The sequence below is a fragment of the Panulirus ornatus genome, chromosome 8 (assembly GCF_036320965.1).
Source record: "Panulirus ornatus isolate Po-2019 chromosome 8, ASM3632096v1, whole genome shotgun sequence".
Classification (NCBI taxonomy): Eukaryota; Metazoa; Arthropoda; class Malacostraca; order Decapoda; family Palinuridae; genus Panulirus; species Panulirus ornatus.
In genome coordinates, this window is record NC_092231.1 from 13,864,820 (window position 1) to 13,884,798 (window position 19,979).

General features: G+C 40.3%; 1 protein-coding gene across 1 annotated transcript in view; it reads left to right on the forward strand.

Annotated features, from left to right (window-relative positions):
* The window catches only part of LOC139749677 (uncharacterized), a 147,142-nt gene that overhangs the window by 19,997 nt on the left and 107,166 nt on the right, over nucleotides 1–19,979 (forward strand). Inside the window, exon 2 of the mRNA XM_071663843.1 lies at nucleotides 13,062–13,190. Coding sequence (XP_071519944.1) covers nucleotides 13,155–13,190 — 36 coding nt within the window. The 5' untranslated portion in view covers nucleotides 13,062–13,154. The remainder of the gene's footprint in view (nucleotides 1–13,061; nucleotides 13,191–19,979) is intronic.

Genomic DNA, 19,979 nt, shown 5'->3' on the forward strand with positions numbered 1-19,979 from the left:
GATGATGATGATAGATGAAATACAACGGCATTTGAGGAGAGTGAAACAATAAGTCACAAACAAGACAGGCTTCTCATCATGTTAAGGGATTGCTTCATAGTGGCTACGGTCGAATAACGCAAAGTAGAAATCGTTTAAGTGATTGAGAAATACGTAACTATTCGATAACAGGTATCGTTTATATTGATCAAGGTTATGATACTGCATACATAAGATCTTACTGGTTTAATGTAAGGTTCTCCTTATCATATAATCGATAGATTTTAACGTTAAGACGATGAGTCTCGAACACATCTCGAGTTTCCTTTGGTAAAATCTCTTACTAACTTTGTTACTTTATATGGAGTACCACAGCGTTTATTTCCCATCATCAATCTCCTCTGCCGACAGTTTAATAGATGGATTTGGAGGGGAGGTTGGCAATGTTCCAATAGTCGTGAGAAACTTTAACTGTTATGTCATAACTCTCTCTCTCTCTCTCTCTCTCTCTCTCTCTCTCTCTCTCTCTCTCTCTCTCTCTCTCTCTCTGTTCAGTAAGTTTGTGCTAAATTTAAGATATCGTAGTCTGCGTTTTACCAGCCAATGAGGAGTGTGTGCCAGTCTTTTTGTGTGTGTAGATTGGTACCGTGGTAGTAGTATGTGTTGGTTACACACACACACACACACACACACACACAAATATATATATATATATATATATATATATATATATATATATATATATATATATATATATATATATATATATATTTCTTTTTCATACGTACTTGCCATTTCCCGCGTTCACGAGGTAGCGTTCAAGGACAGACAACAGGCTCAGAGGGGAAAAACTTCTCAGTTGACCCCGTTCTCTGTTCGCAGAAAATACGTGGGATGTATGCTTTTCCCTGATACCCAGATATGATATTTACTATGTATGTATATATGTGTGTGTGTGTGTGTGTGTGTGTGTGTGTGTGTGTGAGTCCTTTTAGTTTCCGATATATATGAACGAATGAAATAATGATTCATCAACTCCCAAAGTAAAATGCCATACGACATCTTGCATGACGTACTTCTGACGTTGTGTGTGTTAAAGCATTTGCTCTCAACTTCGACCTCTGACAGTGACTCCCGCGGTGTTTGGTGCGCCTTGTGTAAGGAGCAAAAAAAAAACAAGAGTGCTCCGCCAGGGGATCACGGAGGGAGGCAATCTGTAAGCTGTCGTAGGAGGGGCCACCTGATCTCCTCAATATATATTCATGAAAGGATTTTCAAAAATGTGTTTCATATATCTTATACCTTGATGTTTCACGTATACTCACTTTTTTCTAAAGTGATCAGCATGGCAAAAAAATATATCCCAGTCGTATTCATTTTGGGTGATAAAGAATATTGGAAATGAAAGTAAAATGAGTAAAGAAATGTATCGTATTTCTTGAGATGTTTGTAGACTTGGCTCGTGGCGGTAGAAACGACTAAGGATAGACGAAAGAAGGGATACAATCTTGTAGATTCGCTGCTCGAGGAAAGGAGATATCCTAACGGTTAATCCTCGTGTGGTCAGGCTTCAAACAGACACCATGGGAAGCAGCAGCCCAACTCGTGCCACAGGTCCAAGCATTGGTGGCAGGGACGCAGGGACTGAAATGATACCTGTAGGACATTGTAGGGGCGGGAACACCCCTATGGAAAGAAAGGGATGGTTAAAGAGAGGACTAACGTGAGGGAAGGTTTTTTTCATTCCACTTGGGCATAGAGAGGGGTGGAGGCAGAGCCACCACCAGATGTGCAAGCAGTGCTCCAAATAGAAGCGCATGTAGATATGATACGTCTGCTTGCTAAAAAGAACAGGCACCTATTCAACACCCCCTAGCTCTCGACAAGCAGATTTTGTGATGATGATATAAGGTTTCCAGGAAAGGGTGGAGGATATGGTTATGCCCAATGCAATTATGTTATAGTAGGGTTGAATTGTGATGTTTTGAAACTGAGCAGAGGGGAAAGAATAGCATGTAGAAAGAGAAATAAGTAAAGAGTGCATTTCATAACTATTGAATTCAACCTGCTTACTGCTTCCCATTCAAAGAATAATTTCATCATAAGTTGAACACACAGAGTATCACAAGGGTTCAGTCATCGTACGTGCTTTGGCTTCCACTCTGTGTTTCCGGGAAAGAAACGAAACAAAACACGTTTTTCATCGTATTCAACAGAGTTAAAGTTACCACATTCAGAGGACTAGAGTTGTTAGCGCCACAGGATTACAATCGCGGATCAAACCATTGGGCTTAAAGCATTTAAATAAACTCCACACGTCGGTGGCTCACTCATCATACTCATTGGGATACATTTATGCAGTAAACGAGCCCAGTTACTGTCCAGTGAGAAAGATGAACATTTTCCGCTGCCGAAGCTGTCTGTGGCTCTTCTGGTTTACATTACAGCGCTTCAGAGCGAGACACTGCAGCCTATGGATATCAATACCGAAGCGTAGTAACATGGCATGAGATGAAAAAAAAGAAATGAAATAAGAATTCTGGATCCCCATTTACGTTAAACTTTTGAGACCTTGCAATCGCCAGGCTCCGACTGAAAAGGCTTGGTAGACCGTGTGGGAGAGAGGTCTCAACATCAAAGTTGGAACCGGATGTCTCTGAATATCCGAGGGATTTAGGAATTTGATGGAGTTCGGTAGGGAGCTCGGTGCCAGAGAGAGAGAGAGAGAGAGAGAGAGAGAGAGAGAGAGAGAGAGAGAGAGAGAGAGAGAGAGAGAGAGAGAGAGAGAGAGAGAAACACACACACACACACACACACACACACACACAGAATCATCCGCCAGCAATCAGTCAAGAAAACATTCAACGAAACATCAATCACACACTGAAGTCAAAGAGGCGGCTTTGAGGTGAAGGGGATGGAAGAGGGAGATAGGGGTGAAGGAAAGGGGGACGAAAATACATAAGAAAAAGATAGCTGTGAGATGGAGAAAGGAAACTAGATTCAGAGTTACGTGTCTTTAAGAGGGGATCATTGATAAGAAAAGGGAAAATGAAGATAAGGAAAATGACAAATGAGACCATTGACGAAAGACTAGAGATGAAGGAATGCGAGTTGAAAATAATGAGAGTGGAGATTGTTGAGAAAATGGAAGATGGGGGAAAAGAAAAAGTGATTTACGGTAAAGGAAAACGATGAAATAAAAAAAAAAAAAGGCCAATGACCAAGTAACACGCGGAAATAAGGAGAAATTTCCAAATCAGTTGATCGAAGACCTCGGATGATTGATGGTATAGATATCTTATTGTCATATCTTTTTTTTTTGTGTGTGTGGACACCAGCGAAGACGAGATATCTTCCAGGACACAGGAACAAATCCTTGAACAGCGAGTTTGATACTAGTGATCTTTCGTCCCTCCGAAGCTCCACCTCCCTGGAGAAGACACCAGATACCTTCGAATATCTGTGACTACAACAGCTTTCCTCCTATATGGCAAGAAGAGCAATCCAGATGAAGGTGGTGTAAAAAAAACTAAATAATTCATTGAAACGGCAATTGTTCATTTGAAAACTGAATAACAAAACGAGAAAAATATTGTTTTAGAAGAGTAGTTCATATTTTTCTTATGACTGCTCTACAGTGCCGTTCTCTGAATTTCGTAGGGAAAAGGATACTACACCTTATTTTTCAGGAGAAATTTTGCCGTGTGTTTTACGACGTATATTATGCAATGTCCTTTGATGATTCTGTCAAAGACTCGCACTATATCTTCTTGCTTCTTCGAAGCTCTTGTTCTCGCTTGTTTCTTCTTAGAGTATTTGTGTACTTCTCTTTGGATGGCTAAATGAAGCTATGATTATCATAAACTATATACGGACTTGTCGTATGTTAGATGCGAAAGATGAATCCATGAATGTATATACAAAGGGATACAAAGGAATTTGAACAGCAACAGACCACTGGGTCCCTTCGAGGTTTTGCTTGTGATGGTGATATTCATTGTTTTGCTAAACGTCCAGACATGTACAGAAATATTCATCGAGTCCAGACCTGGAGTGTAGTTAGAGGAGAGGGAGAAGAAGAAATAAGAAAGAATACCATTATAAAGAATGTTTTTCCGTTTATGCCCTGTCGTTTATCTGTCCCTATCCTATTATCATATTGCAGGTGTTCTGTTCTGCTACATGATAAAGCGTTATGGTCTGTCATTTGGGCATTAGGCCCATGACTCGCCATGGACATTAAGGCCAGTGTGTGTGTGTGTGTGTGTGCGACTACTTTTCGCCTCTTAAGGATAATTTTCCCCCTCAGGGCTACCATTCCTTGTCGCAAGGAGGCAAGTGGATCAACTTGGGGTTTTTGATCATTTCTTGATAAATGTTTGTTGAATTTGATTTACTGCCTCTTTCTCCTCTCTGGCTGCGTCGCTTATAATTCAAGTTACTTGATAACGAACGTTACATACTTTGCCATATGGGTTACATATGAATGAATAGAGTCTGATAACTTTGTCGGGGGTTTGTAAGAATGAATTCAGATTAGACACTCGGGCACATATATCATTGTCTGAACATCATCGTCCAGACAGTTGTCAGAAAGGTTGTACCTGACCTGCAACTTGTACGTACATTACGTTCTTCAGTACGAACGATCTCAGCATTTTCTGTGGCCTCGAAGACTTCATTTCAGTAGATTGTATCAACAAAGATATTTGCGTCTGTTTCGATATGGATCTATTCGCAAGCGAGTTGAGCAACCATAAGAATAGTTATATCTTTATTGTTTCATGGTTGGCCCCACTACGTGTGTATGTCTACCATTGAAATGTCGTAGGAAGTGTTACACTCTGGTCAGATGGATACCAGCTTTCACGACAGGGGAAGGAAGTTCTACACTCGTGAGCCGTATCTTTTGATATTTCTCTACTAGGCAATCTTTTTTTAAAGTTTCTGTATGTTGTCCTCATACATTCAGTATATTTCTTTCATCCACTGCTGTTATATCATGATGGTACTTCTTGCTACCGTAATATTATGATAGTATTTCTTGCTACTGTTTTATCATGAGGATATTTCTTTACACCTATTCTAACGCTTCTTTTCTTATATAGTGACCAACATGGCCTGGCAAAACAGGGTAGAATTTGGTCATACAGAGTAATGATAATTGAATATAGAAAATACAAGCTTTGATTAAATAAGTCGGTTCTAAAAGCATTTATGTCCTTAGTTAAACACAACATAATCAATGATTGATAATGAAGTCATACACAAGTAATTATCATAAACAAAACGTCACCAGCAAACAGGTTTTACCTACAGTCTCTGCATTTGCAAAAAAGAAAAAACATTATTTTCATCCATTTATTTCTATCGTATGCTGTTCATCCTGCTGGAGCTAAGGCAAGCTTGAACTGTTGCCAAATGTATCGTAAGAAATGTTTTTCTTACATGCTTAACTTGAGGGATCTTAACGTAAGTAGCCAGGCTTAGATTTTGACTGCACTTTGATACCTGCCACAGACTTCTTCTTTTAAGTGGTTGTGGCAGGTTTCAGCTTATCCATCACAGCTAAATTTTCTCCGTCCCACCATTTCATTTCCAATATTTCCGATGATATTTACTACCTCTGTCTCTCTCTCTAGACTTCAGTAATCATATGAGGATACAGTCCATCCTATGCAAATCAGCTATTGTTCCAGCAGGATGTGTTATCCTTCGTAAATTATTTAACATTTGATCTGTTATGGATGACGATGATTCGCTTGGTAGCAAAATCGTTGGTGTCTTTCTCGCTGGAGTATCTGACAGTGCTTATCCTTTGTTGCAACCCTTCACTCCTGGGTTATTTCCTATGTATTTGTGCGTTAGTTTTTGGCCTTTTTCTAAAGGGTTTTTGTCCCTGCATGAATTAATGTAAGAGTACCATTTTCTATGCTCCTTGTCATAGCATCGTAACATTTTACATAATTTCTACTCTTATCGCTAGAGTTAGAAATTCTAGTTCTTATATCTCCATCCTTTGGAAAATTCTGGGTCCTGACCACTCTTCCGCAATCACCTCGATAATCAGTTTAGTTTCTTTTTATCCCAAATCTTAGCTTAGGAAATCTTAGCTTCATCTCTGTTCCTGAAGTTTCCGTAAAATATTTTCACTCAAAGTTCCTCAACGTGTATCAACTCTGTGTCTAAGTTTCGAAGTTCCTTTACATGTTTGACAGGTGGCTACAGGAAGTGCAGTACGCTACCCCATGCTGTAGTTCGTACCCATCCTCAAGGCTTCTTGAATACTGAAAAGAAAATAGGTGAATTTCTGCACAGAATTTCAGATGTATAGAAAAAAAAAAAGGAAAAATTCATATTTCACATTACGGAAAGATTTTTAGAAAACCGAAGCCATTGTGTTGAGCACTTTACTCGGGAAGCGAGCTTCCTGAGAGAGAGAGAGAGAGAGAGAGAGAGAGAGAGAGAGAGAGAGAGAGAGAGAGAGAGAGAGAGAGAAACATCACTGGCTTGTTACGGGGTTGGCTGCAGAAGTTAAAAGAGACAGATTTTTATTGCTGATGATTTACCTATTGGATATAAAAATTCAGTATATTTTCAAATTGAAAATCTAGTATCTTTTTGAATGAATTGCTTGCTTTGGTATGCCTGACATTCGTAGATATTCGTATCCAAAATCAAGTGACCTTACAGTGAGAATATTTGAGACCCTGTATACCGTATGAAGATCGAGTAGTGTGAGAGTTATGCGTTATCAAGTAGCATGTGTGGTGTAGCGGTTAACGTTCCAAACCATGACGCATTCACGGGCCCCACCCAGGATTGAGCGCATAGGTTCGAATCCTGGCTGCGGCAGTCGGCTCACAAATCAACACAGCCTCAGTTGCCCGTACGGTCACAGATAACATAGAAAAAAAAACAAAGTACGTAAGAGAGGCGGAGAGTAAACACAGTTACTTGAACCAAAGGGAGTTAAAACCAGACAGCCACTGAAGTGCTGTCTCACTACACAGCCATCACTGACCTTCTCGAACCCCTGATAAATAGTACCGTTAATACCTCCCTGGTCGATGTCTAGCTACCACACCAGCTACCTACTGGAGAGAGAGAGACAGACAGACACACACACACACACACAGACAAATACTACTCAGAGACAGACAGACAGACATAGACAGACAAATACTACTCACCATTTCCACGTAACAGATGAAACGTCTTTCTAGTATGCTGATGATCAGTATGGTAGCAGGTGTGAATATAAACGATGCCATTTGCCACAATGGCTTGAGATTGGTTGCAGCCAACACAGCCTAAAGCACCGGATCTGTCCTGCCCAAATCCTACCATTATATGGTAACGATGTCTATATTTCATATATATATATATATATATATATATATATATATATATATAATATATATATATATATATATATATATATATATATAATACACGCACGTCCAATCCATCTTATCCTCTGCTCCCATTTTCCATGTATTCCAAATCGAATGCTCCTGTGTAAGCCGGGTTGGCTGTAAGGCAGCTACTTAGACCAAGAATCGAACGTGGGACTGTGGATAACGTTTAGCAAATATAGCATCAAACCATGTTATCATTATTATCATTATTATCATCATTATTATTTCTATCATTACTATTATTATTATCATTATTATTGTTATCATTATCATATTATCATTAGTGTTATTATTATCATCATCGTTAATATCATTAGTTTGTGCCTCACTTGGCGTCTTCTCGTTTTCTCTATAGAAGAATGTTGGGTAACGTTTATCTGCATGCTTGTTTGACAAAGTATTATGTTTTCCAACAGGCTCTTAAGATTATAGGCAGTTGAGACATCAGAACTTCCTAAGATTACCATATTTTCCCCTTCCCCTTCCCCTTATTTCTTCCATTCTTTTTTTCTTTCAGACAGAGGTGAGATGATATTTTTCAGTCTCACTTGAGACTGAACGTAAGTGTGATTTTCCAACTTTTGCGTGTGTTGGAATCTGTGCCCGATGCCAATAATCACCCAGAACTGTGTATATCAATTCGCTTCTTATCTATACGAAAGTCGAGATTCAGTTAGCATTTGAAATGAAGGACAAAGTTTGTATGAATTGATAAACTCGTTAAAAAAATATTTCATCTCTTCACTCTTGAGATAAGATCTTTAGGCAGATGTTATATTTTCCACGATTGTCGTTATCTTTTATCAGTCTTTCAAAATTCATAGATTTTTGACTTGGTGGCTGAAACACACACGCACACACACTAGCCTGCGCCAGGTACCCATGTGGTGGGTGAAGTGTCTGCGAACTCCAGTTGAAAATCGTCCATATTACCCCAAACGCTATACTTATATCACAAAATGTTAATATAGGAATATCAGTTCCACATTCGCTTTAACTACATAGTCTACTTGCGTGAGCTTACACGCCGCGTATACCATGAAAATCACATATCACTAAAACTTTATGGCCCCTTGAGTCATGCAGATTTACCCGTGCTGATAACAGAGCATTGGAATCTACTGCAACAACAACAAGTGAAACAAAAGAGAGACATATACTGTGCGGGTGAGGAAGTAAGGTCGTGTCTAGCGTGCGGCTGCCCTTCCTTCAACACCCCTAGCAATCATCTTAATAGCGTATCGAGTGCCGCTTGACAGCCTCTCAGTAGCATACTGGATTATGTGTAATAATTGCCTCCTTCTTTCTCCCCTGCTGGTGCTACTTTTACCGGTTGTTGGCCTTATACTGGAGCATTTCATGGTACTCCTACTGCCATTACATCTATGGAATCGTTGTTAATACTACTCCGTTCTTGGCTATATAACCACTGCTTATATGTCTGCTGTTGATCCTCTGCTGTGACTGTCGTCAATCTCGTCTTCCTCCTGTGGTTACTCCTCTGCTCTTGTCGGTCCTGCTTCACTGTAGTGTAACACACACGCACAGTTACTCTCAACTGTCGTTATGAGTCCTCCTCCTGCTGTTCCTGCGTAGAATCCTGTTTTCTTGCTAACCTCTCATTATCTAATCAATACTTCAATGCCTCCGGCGTTTACACTCTCTTTCATGACCCCCTAATGATAATTGAGGCGCTTATACCAGGCGTGGGGAAAATGAGTATCCGCTCCTACTGTCCATATAATCGAGTCCCTGAATCAGCTTGGATTGCCTTCACTTCAGTGTCGTTAGTCTTGAAGGCGGAAGAGAAGTGTACTTAAACACTACCGTGTTTTATACTAAGGGGGTGCGGGCTCTCGACGAAATGGCAGCGTTGTAATGAAAAACATCTAACATTGCCATTCCAACGAAGAGATTCCAACCCTCGTGAATTCTAACACCCCTAAACAATGATGTTGTTTACATAGATCAAACAAACATCGGAAGTACTCTTATAATGAACAGCCACTGTTTGGATAATGCTGAAGGCGTATTGTAACGTAAACGTCATGAAATATACATATTGGTCGAATAGGAAAGGCATTAAGATGGAGACATAGACAACACAAGTACAACATTAGAATTGGATCAGAGTCTTGCGAAGTTTTTTGGCATATGAAAGATCAGTCATGTAATTGACTGGAAACTGGGCGCCATTTTCCTCAGGACTTTTTAAGATAAACACTTGATGTTACCCCAGGAACTTTTTAAAAGTTCCTTTATCACTATGGCTTAAGCTCCTTCCAGTAGCGAGGTTATGTAGTCTCCTTTAGAGGGAGAGTTTCTTTGACGAGTCTGTACAGCCTTGCTGAAGGTGACTTTGTACTTTTTGGTGTTACATCGAGCAGGCGAAGTCTGGACACACTCACACACACACACACACACACACACACACACACACACACACACAATCTCAACATCATACCTGCGACTACTCTGAGAAGACGAAGGCTTAAGGTAGTAGTGAAGCTTTGTGTAGGGGAGCAGGCAACAAGCTTTTAAGAACCTCACATTCTGGAGCTAAGAAATCCTCTTCGTCCCTGTCGTGTTCGGTGGTCGGAATTTCTGCCACGGTGAAAGGGGACGGGTCACCTGCCTAAGCTTACAGTTCGGTAGACGAATGTCAGACTGGGATTTTTCGGTAAGTGAAAGCCTCCGGCAACGTATACCACTCGCTGATATCATGGTAGAGGTAGAACGTGGGGCATAAGAGAATTATTCTATACCGGTGGGGCACTGGCGAGATCAGCATTGAGGTTTTGCCTCTCATTTTCTCTCTCCCTTCCTTCATCTAAACACCTACTCGGGGATACCCTTGCAATCTTGCCACGCAGGGACACTAAGGAGTCGTGCTCCGTCTTACAGCAGGACAAGGCCCATTCAGAGGCTCACGGGTGAACTTGAACGAGAAGTAATGGTCCCTGTTATCACATGTTTGGACACTATCGCTCAAAATATGCTCCTTAAACATGTTGGTTTTAGAAAGGTTCCTCTAAAAGGGTATTGTTGGGACAGAAACGTAAATTTGTAACCATGGGCCTTGAACGAAGAATGGCAGTGATTGTGATCTTAAGGAATTGCATTATATCATAAATGATCAGGCTTCTAGATACCGGTGCCAGCAGTGGAATGATGTATATATATATATATATATATATATATATATATATATATATATATATATATATATATATATATACATATTATATATATATATATATATGATGTATATAAATCTGTATCACATTTATATGCGTAAGTTTCAGGGGCTAGATGAATTGAGGATGCTAAGTTTTGATCACAGTCTTGTTTCCGTTGCCTCGAAGCTTGGCTTCACATCACAAGGGAATCTTTGAGAGGCTCAGAGATAAAGTGTGTTATGTGAGGCCTATGATGATTTCTTACTGGTCGAGATGCTTCGCTCTGCTATGTGCTCTACTGACTGCTTTGCATGAGCTCCTTCGTGCACGATTCTGGAGGCGATCAGAGGAGTCCTTATGATCAAAGAGTAGTTTTACCCTAAAAGAAATCGGTACGGAACTTAGACAAAGAAGAGTTGTACAGCCATATCTTCTGATGGTGAGGGAGTGGTGATACCCGACGTTGCGTTGGTGCAGCCCTTAGAGTGGCTGCTGGTGCCACCGCTGTGGGGGAACTGGCAGACACCAACGATGTAAATGTTAATGTACACCTTCGATGCCAGGTGTGGAGTTGCCACTTGGAGGGTCTTCGAACATTGTTATGAACCTCAGCACCAAGATTACTGATTGTAATTATAACAGGATATGCATACGATGGAGTTTGAACTTGGAAAACGATGGAGCGTTAACTTAATTCGATCTTTGAAGCACGGCAGTGAACGAAAAACTCCCAAGTCTAGCAAACTGAACTCAGTCCTACGTTAGTATCGTGAGGTTTTCGTGATTATACACAGATGTTATCACCATAACTAAAATATATTCCGATTTTCAGTAGAACTTTGTTACTGTTAGCGAGTTCACTAAATTGCTTCATTCCACTGCATCACTTCATTCCTTCATTTTCATGAAACTGTTCATAAATCGCCAGTATTCAGTGTCATCTTTCATGTCCAATGGCGATTGTTGAGCCGACATCTCTCATCTGAAATAAGAGCCTCACTCTCTGCTCCACGTAGCATACATGATACGTCATAAAACCAAAAGTTGAATACTGAAGAGCAGCATTTCATCAAGATAGAATTAAAGACTAAAACATGTAACATTCGTCTCCATATAGTGTAAGTGATACTGATTGTTATCTGTGGTGATCCCTTGTTACCACAAAGGGCAGTAAGACTGACTAACTAGATGAACGGAGATTTAGTGAGAACTAAAGAGAAAATTATGTGTACAATGGACGTAGCGAAAGAGATGGAGAATTAATAGAATCATTTTGGTGAAATAAAGTACCAACCTTTGGAAGGCTCACGTGTCTGTCAGGGAGGGCCATGACCCCAAACATGGCTAAACTTAGCTTAACTCGAACTGGGTTACGAGTTTTGGGCTGTCTAGGTCTATCACACAGCTGTGTACTTTACATTGGTTGACGTTGGTACCCAATGATATTCTAACCAGAGAATGGATGAACAGCTGGTTAAGCTGTGTGTCTCGTCTGCCCTAGCCGGGTACTAAGCCCGGGTCAGTGCATAAGTTATCAACGAAGCTAAACACAACAGCGTCCAGGCGCGATCATATCAGTGTGAGCGATAGAAGGTCATCCCATTTTTCAGTCCCCCCAAAACGCATCTCGTGATGACGATCAAAACTCAGAGGAACACTTACTTTCAATAGCTATTTGTGGCAGGTTTCCCAAGCATACGCCTGCACGTTAACTTTCAACAGGCGCTGGTCGCTGAACCAGTAGCAAGTGTAATCGTTCCATCCATCTTCAAGGTATGGAAGAGCGTTATAAAGTAGAATGAATGGTAACTGGAATACAGTGGGTACATAAACTTCCAAGAGAATGCTGTAAGTCCAGGTGATCTTACAAACCCTATGTTACACGTACAAGTCAGCAGAGTGTTATACTAATCAATGTACAGGGATAAGTTTTAATACCGTTTGACGTTCGTACAGTCTATAGTTAAATTCCTTTCGACATGAAATACCGATCCTTCTAAGCTTACACATAGGTAGTCAGTGAGTTAACAGTTTCCTGCACTTTAGCGCCTGTTATGCACCATTGATGACCAACCTCCTCCCCTTTTCCCCTAAAAAAATGTATATATAGATACCAAGAAATGTTTTTGCTCAGAAAATTGTGAGGCAGTTTTGAGGAAACTTTCCTCTCCCTGAAATCCTCCACGAAGCTTAGCAGCTTAATGTACGATGTTTTTTCTTTTCTTTTTTTCTGTTCGCATCGAAACTACGGTAAGATGTTGCTAGGGTTTATCTGACCTCCTCCCACTAACTTCCGGGGTACCCCAGCCTCCGCTCGTCGTTCATGCAAATTTCCTCGCTTATCTTCCCTGGGGCAATGGGGTCACCGTCTGGGAGGGGGAAGGCAATTTGAGTGCATCCTGAGCCTCCACCTCCCACCCTCCGTAAGCTGCATTTATGTTGAAGATAAGATTTTTTTTTCTTTTTTTGGTTCATACAGAAACGACAGAGGAGTGCATGGAGCCTGTGGAATAAGAAGTCTGGTCGCGAGAGAAGGAAGGAAGGAAGGAAGAAGAAATTAGAGCCAAGTGGAATGACGCAACACCATCTATCCAAACACCTGGTGAAGGTAAGTGATGAACAGGTTCTTATAGTATTATATTGTCGTCCAAAGCAGTGGCTCGATATGAGAAGTAACAGGTGTCTGGCCGATTCATTGGATGATGGTCTATCTCGGTGGGAGCACGAGTCACTACGGCTATCTTAGTGGCAAGACACAGGGGTTCCCCTGTCTTACTTTCTGGAGGAATTAGATGAAAGTAGAATATCGAGTGGCGTAGACGTCAGGGACTTGCTGAATAATCAACTCCTACGCAGGATCTAAAGGGCACCGTTATGATCACTATTATGTAACATTGGGAATTCGTCCGTGAGACGCACTTCAGGGTATTAAATGGCTTTCCAAACATTTTAGGAGAACTTTGACCTTTTCATGTGACTATATCTGAAGTTACCGACTTTGTAGAGGAAACTAAAAAGACCGTAATAAACTGTATGTCATTTCACATTCCATCTCGAGAAACGTAGATGATCCCATTAGTAAAGTTGCATATGATTGCTACTAAGTGCAAATTGACTATAGACAAGAGACCCCTGGAGAAGAGGTCTTGGTGGAGTCTTAGAACCCTTTTAGAAAGGGGTACTGGAATAAGTCCTGAGGTGAATGTAGCTAAAGAATAACGTCTTGAGATTATACATTTAACATGACTGATAGATACTTGAATTCAATTCGAATGAAATTTCTTTCTTAAACAAGAGAAAATACGTTGAGATACACGTATCCCAGTGCAATAGGATAAGGATATACTTGAGTATATCAAACATTAGAGGAAGTAAAGTAGTACTCACGACAGAAAAACAGTGACATTTATTTCCGGCTATGTACTCTTCCAGGAATCTCCTGTGAAAAGAGATGTGAGAGTGTGTTGCACAGGGCTTCTGCACCTTTTAATGCAACACTTGTGGTAAGAATGGCCAGCTATTTATTAGAGAACTATAAACAGGTATGGAGTACAGACGCGGAAAATAAGAAAGACAAAAGAGTTCCAGACGGGAGGTTAATTCTTTTGTTTCTTCTAGAGTCTTTAGTTTGACGAACTAACTTTCTACTTATCATCGAAACATGTTGTTTTCTATATTTTGTTAAGGGAATCAATAAGAAATCATCTAATTTTTTACGCGTTTGCTGTCTTCATAGACACGAAAATGTTGGAAGGTTTGGATACTCCATTTTAGGATAGCTGACAGACAGATAAACTGATGGTTCACGGGGATGATACTGCCAATAACAAGACCAAATAGATAAGACTAATCCTCCTCCATGGTTACTTATAGATAAAGATTATGTAAACAACAACGTGAGAAAACAGATCTTACGTAAATTGACAGTACAGTGTCAACACCAATCACTGTCTCTCACATAAGATGCTCCTTTACCTGACTACAGGAATGTCAGGTATTCTCATGACTTAGATCCATCACATCTTTTATATACAACAGGTCAGCGTCCCCCTCACCATCCCGCTTCCATGGGAGGAGCGATGAAGCTAACACTAACGTGTTCTACACCAAGCGTCGCGGTGCCTTCGACATGACTTTATAAATATAGTCTTTTGTTTTGGTTCCTCGAGGCAGAACAAAACCCTTGACGTCATACACTTTAGGCTCTCACCTTTAAATAGCCGTTGATGGTATACACAGGAGCCAGTCACCTATAAACAAAGCTGACGTCATACACCGTAGCTGTTGATCCGCCGTTGTTGACGTCATCCAACGCAGCGACTCGCCAGTAAACAACCATTGACGTCATACACACCCTTAAGCTATTTTTGAACGTCATACGTTTCGGCCACTGACCTTTAAGTAACCGTTGCTGTCCTATTCTTTGGCCAATGACCTGTGCACAGCAGTGACGTCATACACTTCGGTTGTTTACCTCGAAGCGACCCTTGACGTCAGGTACCTCGGCCGATCACGAGTGTACAGGTCTGGGTACCGTTCTACAACGGGCACGACGCCAAAGAGACATTCGGAGCTCCTGGCGAGGATCTCATGAATAGAATTACTCGTCATGTATCAATTTCGAACGTGTGGCGTACGCAAGCAGAGATGACTGGAGAACGAGAAGGTCGATTGAGAGATAGATAGATGGGCCAATAGATGGAGAGAGAGAGAGAGAGAGAGAGAGAGAGAGAGAGAGAGAGAGAGAGAGAGAGAGAGAAGGGAATTAATAATGACTCCTCGTTAGATAAGAGAGATTTCATAATCATTCTTTTTTTTTTTTTACCGATTACCTGAGTGATGTTGCTTGAATGTTTTTGTGTGATCTATGTTTCGTTCAAGCTTCGCATCATCAGTTCTTAACAATGAATGAATTTTATATAAGTCTATCGCAGGGAGAAGCGACCTATTCATTCCTGAAATTAAGGAAATGCGTCTCAGAATATTAAGGTGCCAGTATTAAGCTTAATTTCAACCTTTTCTCACAAACTTCTTGACATAATACAGACAAGGCTATGCCAGGGCAACCCAAGAGTGGAGTATTAGATTACGCAGAAAGGACAGGGATGCGTATATATTGCAAGTTATTTTGTGTAAAAGCTAAATGTCGAGGAATCGAGCAGGCGTTATTCTGCAAGCATTTTTCCCCTTTTAAAAGGGGGAAAAGCGCATGAGAGAGTCATGTGTAGTTCCTGTCTATGCCATAAATTCTGGTGTGTGTGAAGGCTTCGTTTGATGTCTGCTGAGAGGTATCAAAAAAAAAAAAGTTGGCCTCCGAATTTTTTTTAGATAACCTACACTGCTTCAGATGGGAAGACATAAGTAGATATGATACACATTTTAGAAAAAATTTTACACAAATGTAAAATTCTCTTCCCAAAATACACAAGTAGTAATCACACACACACACACACATACACGCTTTCAAATTTACATTTGCAGTAACACTTACACCCAAACATATACACACATACTCACACATACATATACATACACATACTCACGAATACACACACACAAACGGACGCTCACACACTGCCTCTGCCTCACAGCAGCGGATGACAGTCGATATCACAAGATCCAACTCCCGTTGAAGTTGTCAGAAGTTTAGATTAAACGTATTCACCGATCGACGGAGGATGAAATACTCAGTGTGTTACAGATTGCGATTTGGAGAAGAGAAATGTGAGGGAGGAAATATACTACATACATGACCAAAGCTTAGATACGTTGGCCGTTCAAATGGAGAGTGTTGGAGATGGTGTTTAGTGTCCAGACCAAATGGAGAGTGTTGGAGATGGTGTTTAGTGTCCAGACCAAATGGAGAGTGTTGGAGATGGTGTTTAGTGTCCAGACCAAATGGAGAGTGTTGGAGATGGTGTTTAGTGTCCAGACCAGATAGTTATCTGGGTCATTAAGGACTACACTTCCAGGCCCTGTCATTGACCTGGGTTTACATTAAGGCCGTGAACGTCACTGTAAGTAGGATCCACCAACCGAGAGATCTTCAAGCATCTCCTAGAGTATTGAGAAGGGTTCTCAGATCGCGTATACACCCTCGCTATGTATATGCCCACTTGTAAAGAATGTTGTCTCCACCCGTGAGTGGTAGGTGTTTGGCTGAAGACATTATGTCACCGAAAATGTTTGAGTGTGTGAAGGAGGTCTTATCTCCCGCTAGTCTGTAGGAAAAACTTTGGTGGGAGAGAGAAACCTTTCCCTCCCTCACTGACAGCTTGAGGCTGAGGAACAAGACCATGCTGAGTGATGTAGAATATAGATTGATTTTCCCTCAAGAAGAGACCTATGGTTACATTTTGATGGTAACAATGAGGTAAAATCCAAAACCAGAGATTAACGTTGCGTTGATTGAGCGTATCAAGAAAAGAAAATAAGGAAACAATTTTGAGAGCGTCCACTGTTCTATCACCAACCTGACAGGAGTGTGTAAATGTGATACATGATTTCTGGATTTCAATAGATTTTTCTTCCGCTTACAACATCATTTACAAGGTTATAATCCTCGTAATTAATCCGTACAGAGATACCAAAAAAGGAAATCATTTAAACAATGTAATTAGAAAGCTATAGAAAAGATATGTATTTTCGTTTCAGTTAAATACATTAAGAATAGATTTCACTTCGTAGGTTAATTGCTTCGAAAATGCTACTAACTTGTCTTGTTTAGGCCTCGGTGAATCTCACTATGTGATGGAGTCGACTACCTAAACAACAGGACCCAATTCCCTAACGACTCGTGCAGCTGCCTCGTTTCTGGGAAGTGTTTCAGGACAATTAATTCGTGATGAGCATTAGTGTGTTTGTACTAGAGGGTATAATCTGCTTCTTGACATTGGTGTATTACATTGGTTTTATGTATCTTCCGCGCGGGTTAACCTTCGTCTTCACAACACACTGAATATTTCCGTAATGCCAGATGATATCTTCGTCCGCTCGTAGGCGTTACTATCGTGTTAGGTCGGCATAGTGCGTGGTAAAGAGAGCCACAGGTCCCTTACTGTGTGGTAGGGAGTGGCGCAAGTCTTGTGGTACGTGATACAGAGTGGCAAAGATATTGCAGTGTGTGAGACAGCTTGACACAGATCATTTGCTACGTGGTAAAAAATACGTAATTTTCATTTGGATATTTTTCCCCGAGAAAACAGGCTTTCCAAGCAAAGAGTAAAGAAGACCACTCAAAACAAAAGAAAAAATAGACAAATGATAAGTCACAAGAGAGGAAAATTAAGCTCAACTTGATGACACAGTCTTTTGACCTGCGAACTTGCATCCCAGGCCTAAATGCTGTATGACCTTATATCAGGATGGAGCGGAAGAAGACAAAGATATACCTGATGAAATGCAAATTACATCATTCACATCTTGAAGTTGCTGACTCTGTACACGTCATATTTCATCATTTCATCTCTCTCAAAGAAATAGAACAGTATGACATCGTGGTTACCGTTCGAGAAGGCAAAAAAAAAGAAAAGGGGGGCCAAGAGAAAACTGTGATAAACATTCGAGAAAGCAAAACGTTGTCAAGGAGAAACTATGGGAATGGCCAGGTACATCTAGTGAATGTTCTGCAGCGATCCTCCAAATGTTCACAACATTGTATACGAAAAAGTCGTTCACAGACGAAAGAAAGATCTTATCGATATTCGAAGTCTCTTATTACATAAAGGAAACTCTCGCAATCGACAGTCATTCGAATATCTCTTACTGTCTTGGAGCAGAACATAAAAGGAAACATCATGAGTCAAAGAGAGAAATAAAAGAGTTGAAAAATATCACACATAGAAAATGTAAGGAGGTATAACTTTGGTAAATAGTCTTTCGAGTTACAAAAAAATCAAGTCCAACTTTGATCTGGTCCTCGAGGCCGCTGCTTTACTTCAATTTCTGACGAAAGAGAAATGGAAAAGCACAGATATATTAAAAACTAAGTAAAAGAATAGGATACTCAGTTCCTTCTTGTAGCGTATCGTGATAATAACTAAGACGTAATATAAAGGTATGGTAACGATTTTTGAGAGGATAAAAGAAGTTAGAGGGTCCCTTACAAAACACCATAAGTACAGAATTAGATTCGACTCCTCTTTATATTTTTCAAATACCAAATTTTTTTTCATGATCCTCTTTGAAGCCTCTGAGATGTGATTACCACTGGACCCAAACAGTTATAAGAGTCAGGAGTCATAAAATATAACGTGATAAATGAATTAAGGCATTACTTCTTGTGGATGATGACGTGAATTTCAGTCCTTGGCGTTTTACAATCTCGAATCAAAGATGGACAAAAGATTTTCCTTTTTTTTTTTTACGCGCTCGTGAGCGCTGTTGTTACAATAGGAGGGTATCCGAACGTACCCAACCAAACTCCAGGCCAGTCGCTCTCCCTTTAGCAAAAAAAAAAAAGTTTCTTTACGATCCTTTTGTGCAAACGTAGATGAATAAAAGTCTCGAGAAACAGATATAGTAGAAACAAAAAACAGACTCCTTCCCATGGGGGCGTCGACTGTAAAGATCCCAAAGACCCACTCAGAGTAAGGCAGCAACTATATGTAACTTCTTTGATGACTGTAGGAAAAAAAGATATTACGCATCTGTGATCGAAACCCTGACGAATAAAGTAGTAAGGACAGCTCTTTGAATCGCTTTCAGTACGAGGATCTTCGCAAAACATGATGGCACACAAGGGAAGGAGAAATATTGTCTTAGATAAGAAGACGTTTTGTACACAATTGTTGAATAAGACAACGAAATTGGGTTTCTGTTACACAAAGTGAAGTGATGGACAAACGACAAGATATATCCTGTCGCTCTGAAACGCATCTTTTATGTTCAACAGTACAGCACCTTAGTAGTATATCACATTGAGTATATTTCTTCATAAGCACATAAATCATCTATTTAGCAGGACGTGAGATTACTAGTACTTCGTTTTAGTAGTATATCACATTTTACAGTATAAAATTGGGATAAATAGTCACCCTGACAGTGCTTCATTCTATTGACACAGCTTTATCAAATCGTCGTATTCACTTAAGTGTATCTTTTGCAGTAAATAGCAATCTATTGTCAGTCTAGTTTTCTGTTACTTTAGCAGCTTGACATTAGACTTCGACTCAGGTTGATGTTTAATCACAAAAGGGCAGAAGATTAAACAAAAACATCAAAGAAATCGTAGAAGGTACATTATTATCTTAGGAACTCAATCATCTGTGCACCTCAACAAAATTTCACAGAAATCCTTTGCACACGCCGTGAGGTTATCTCCATATACCTATCAACAAACGGAGACGGAAAGAGCAGGAACGAGGTGTAGTTCACAAGTCGACCCATGTTACATACA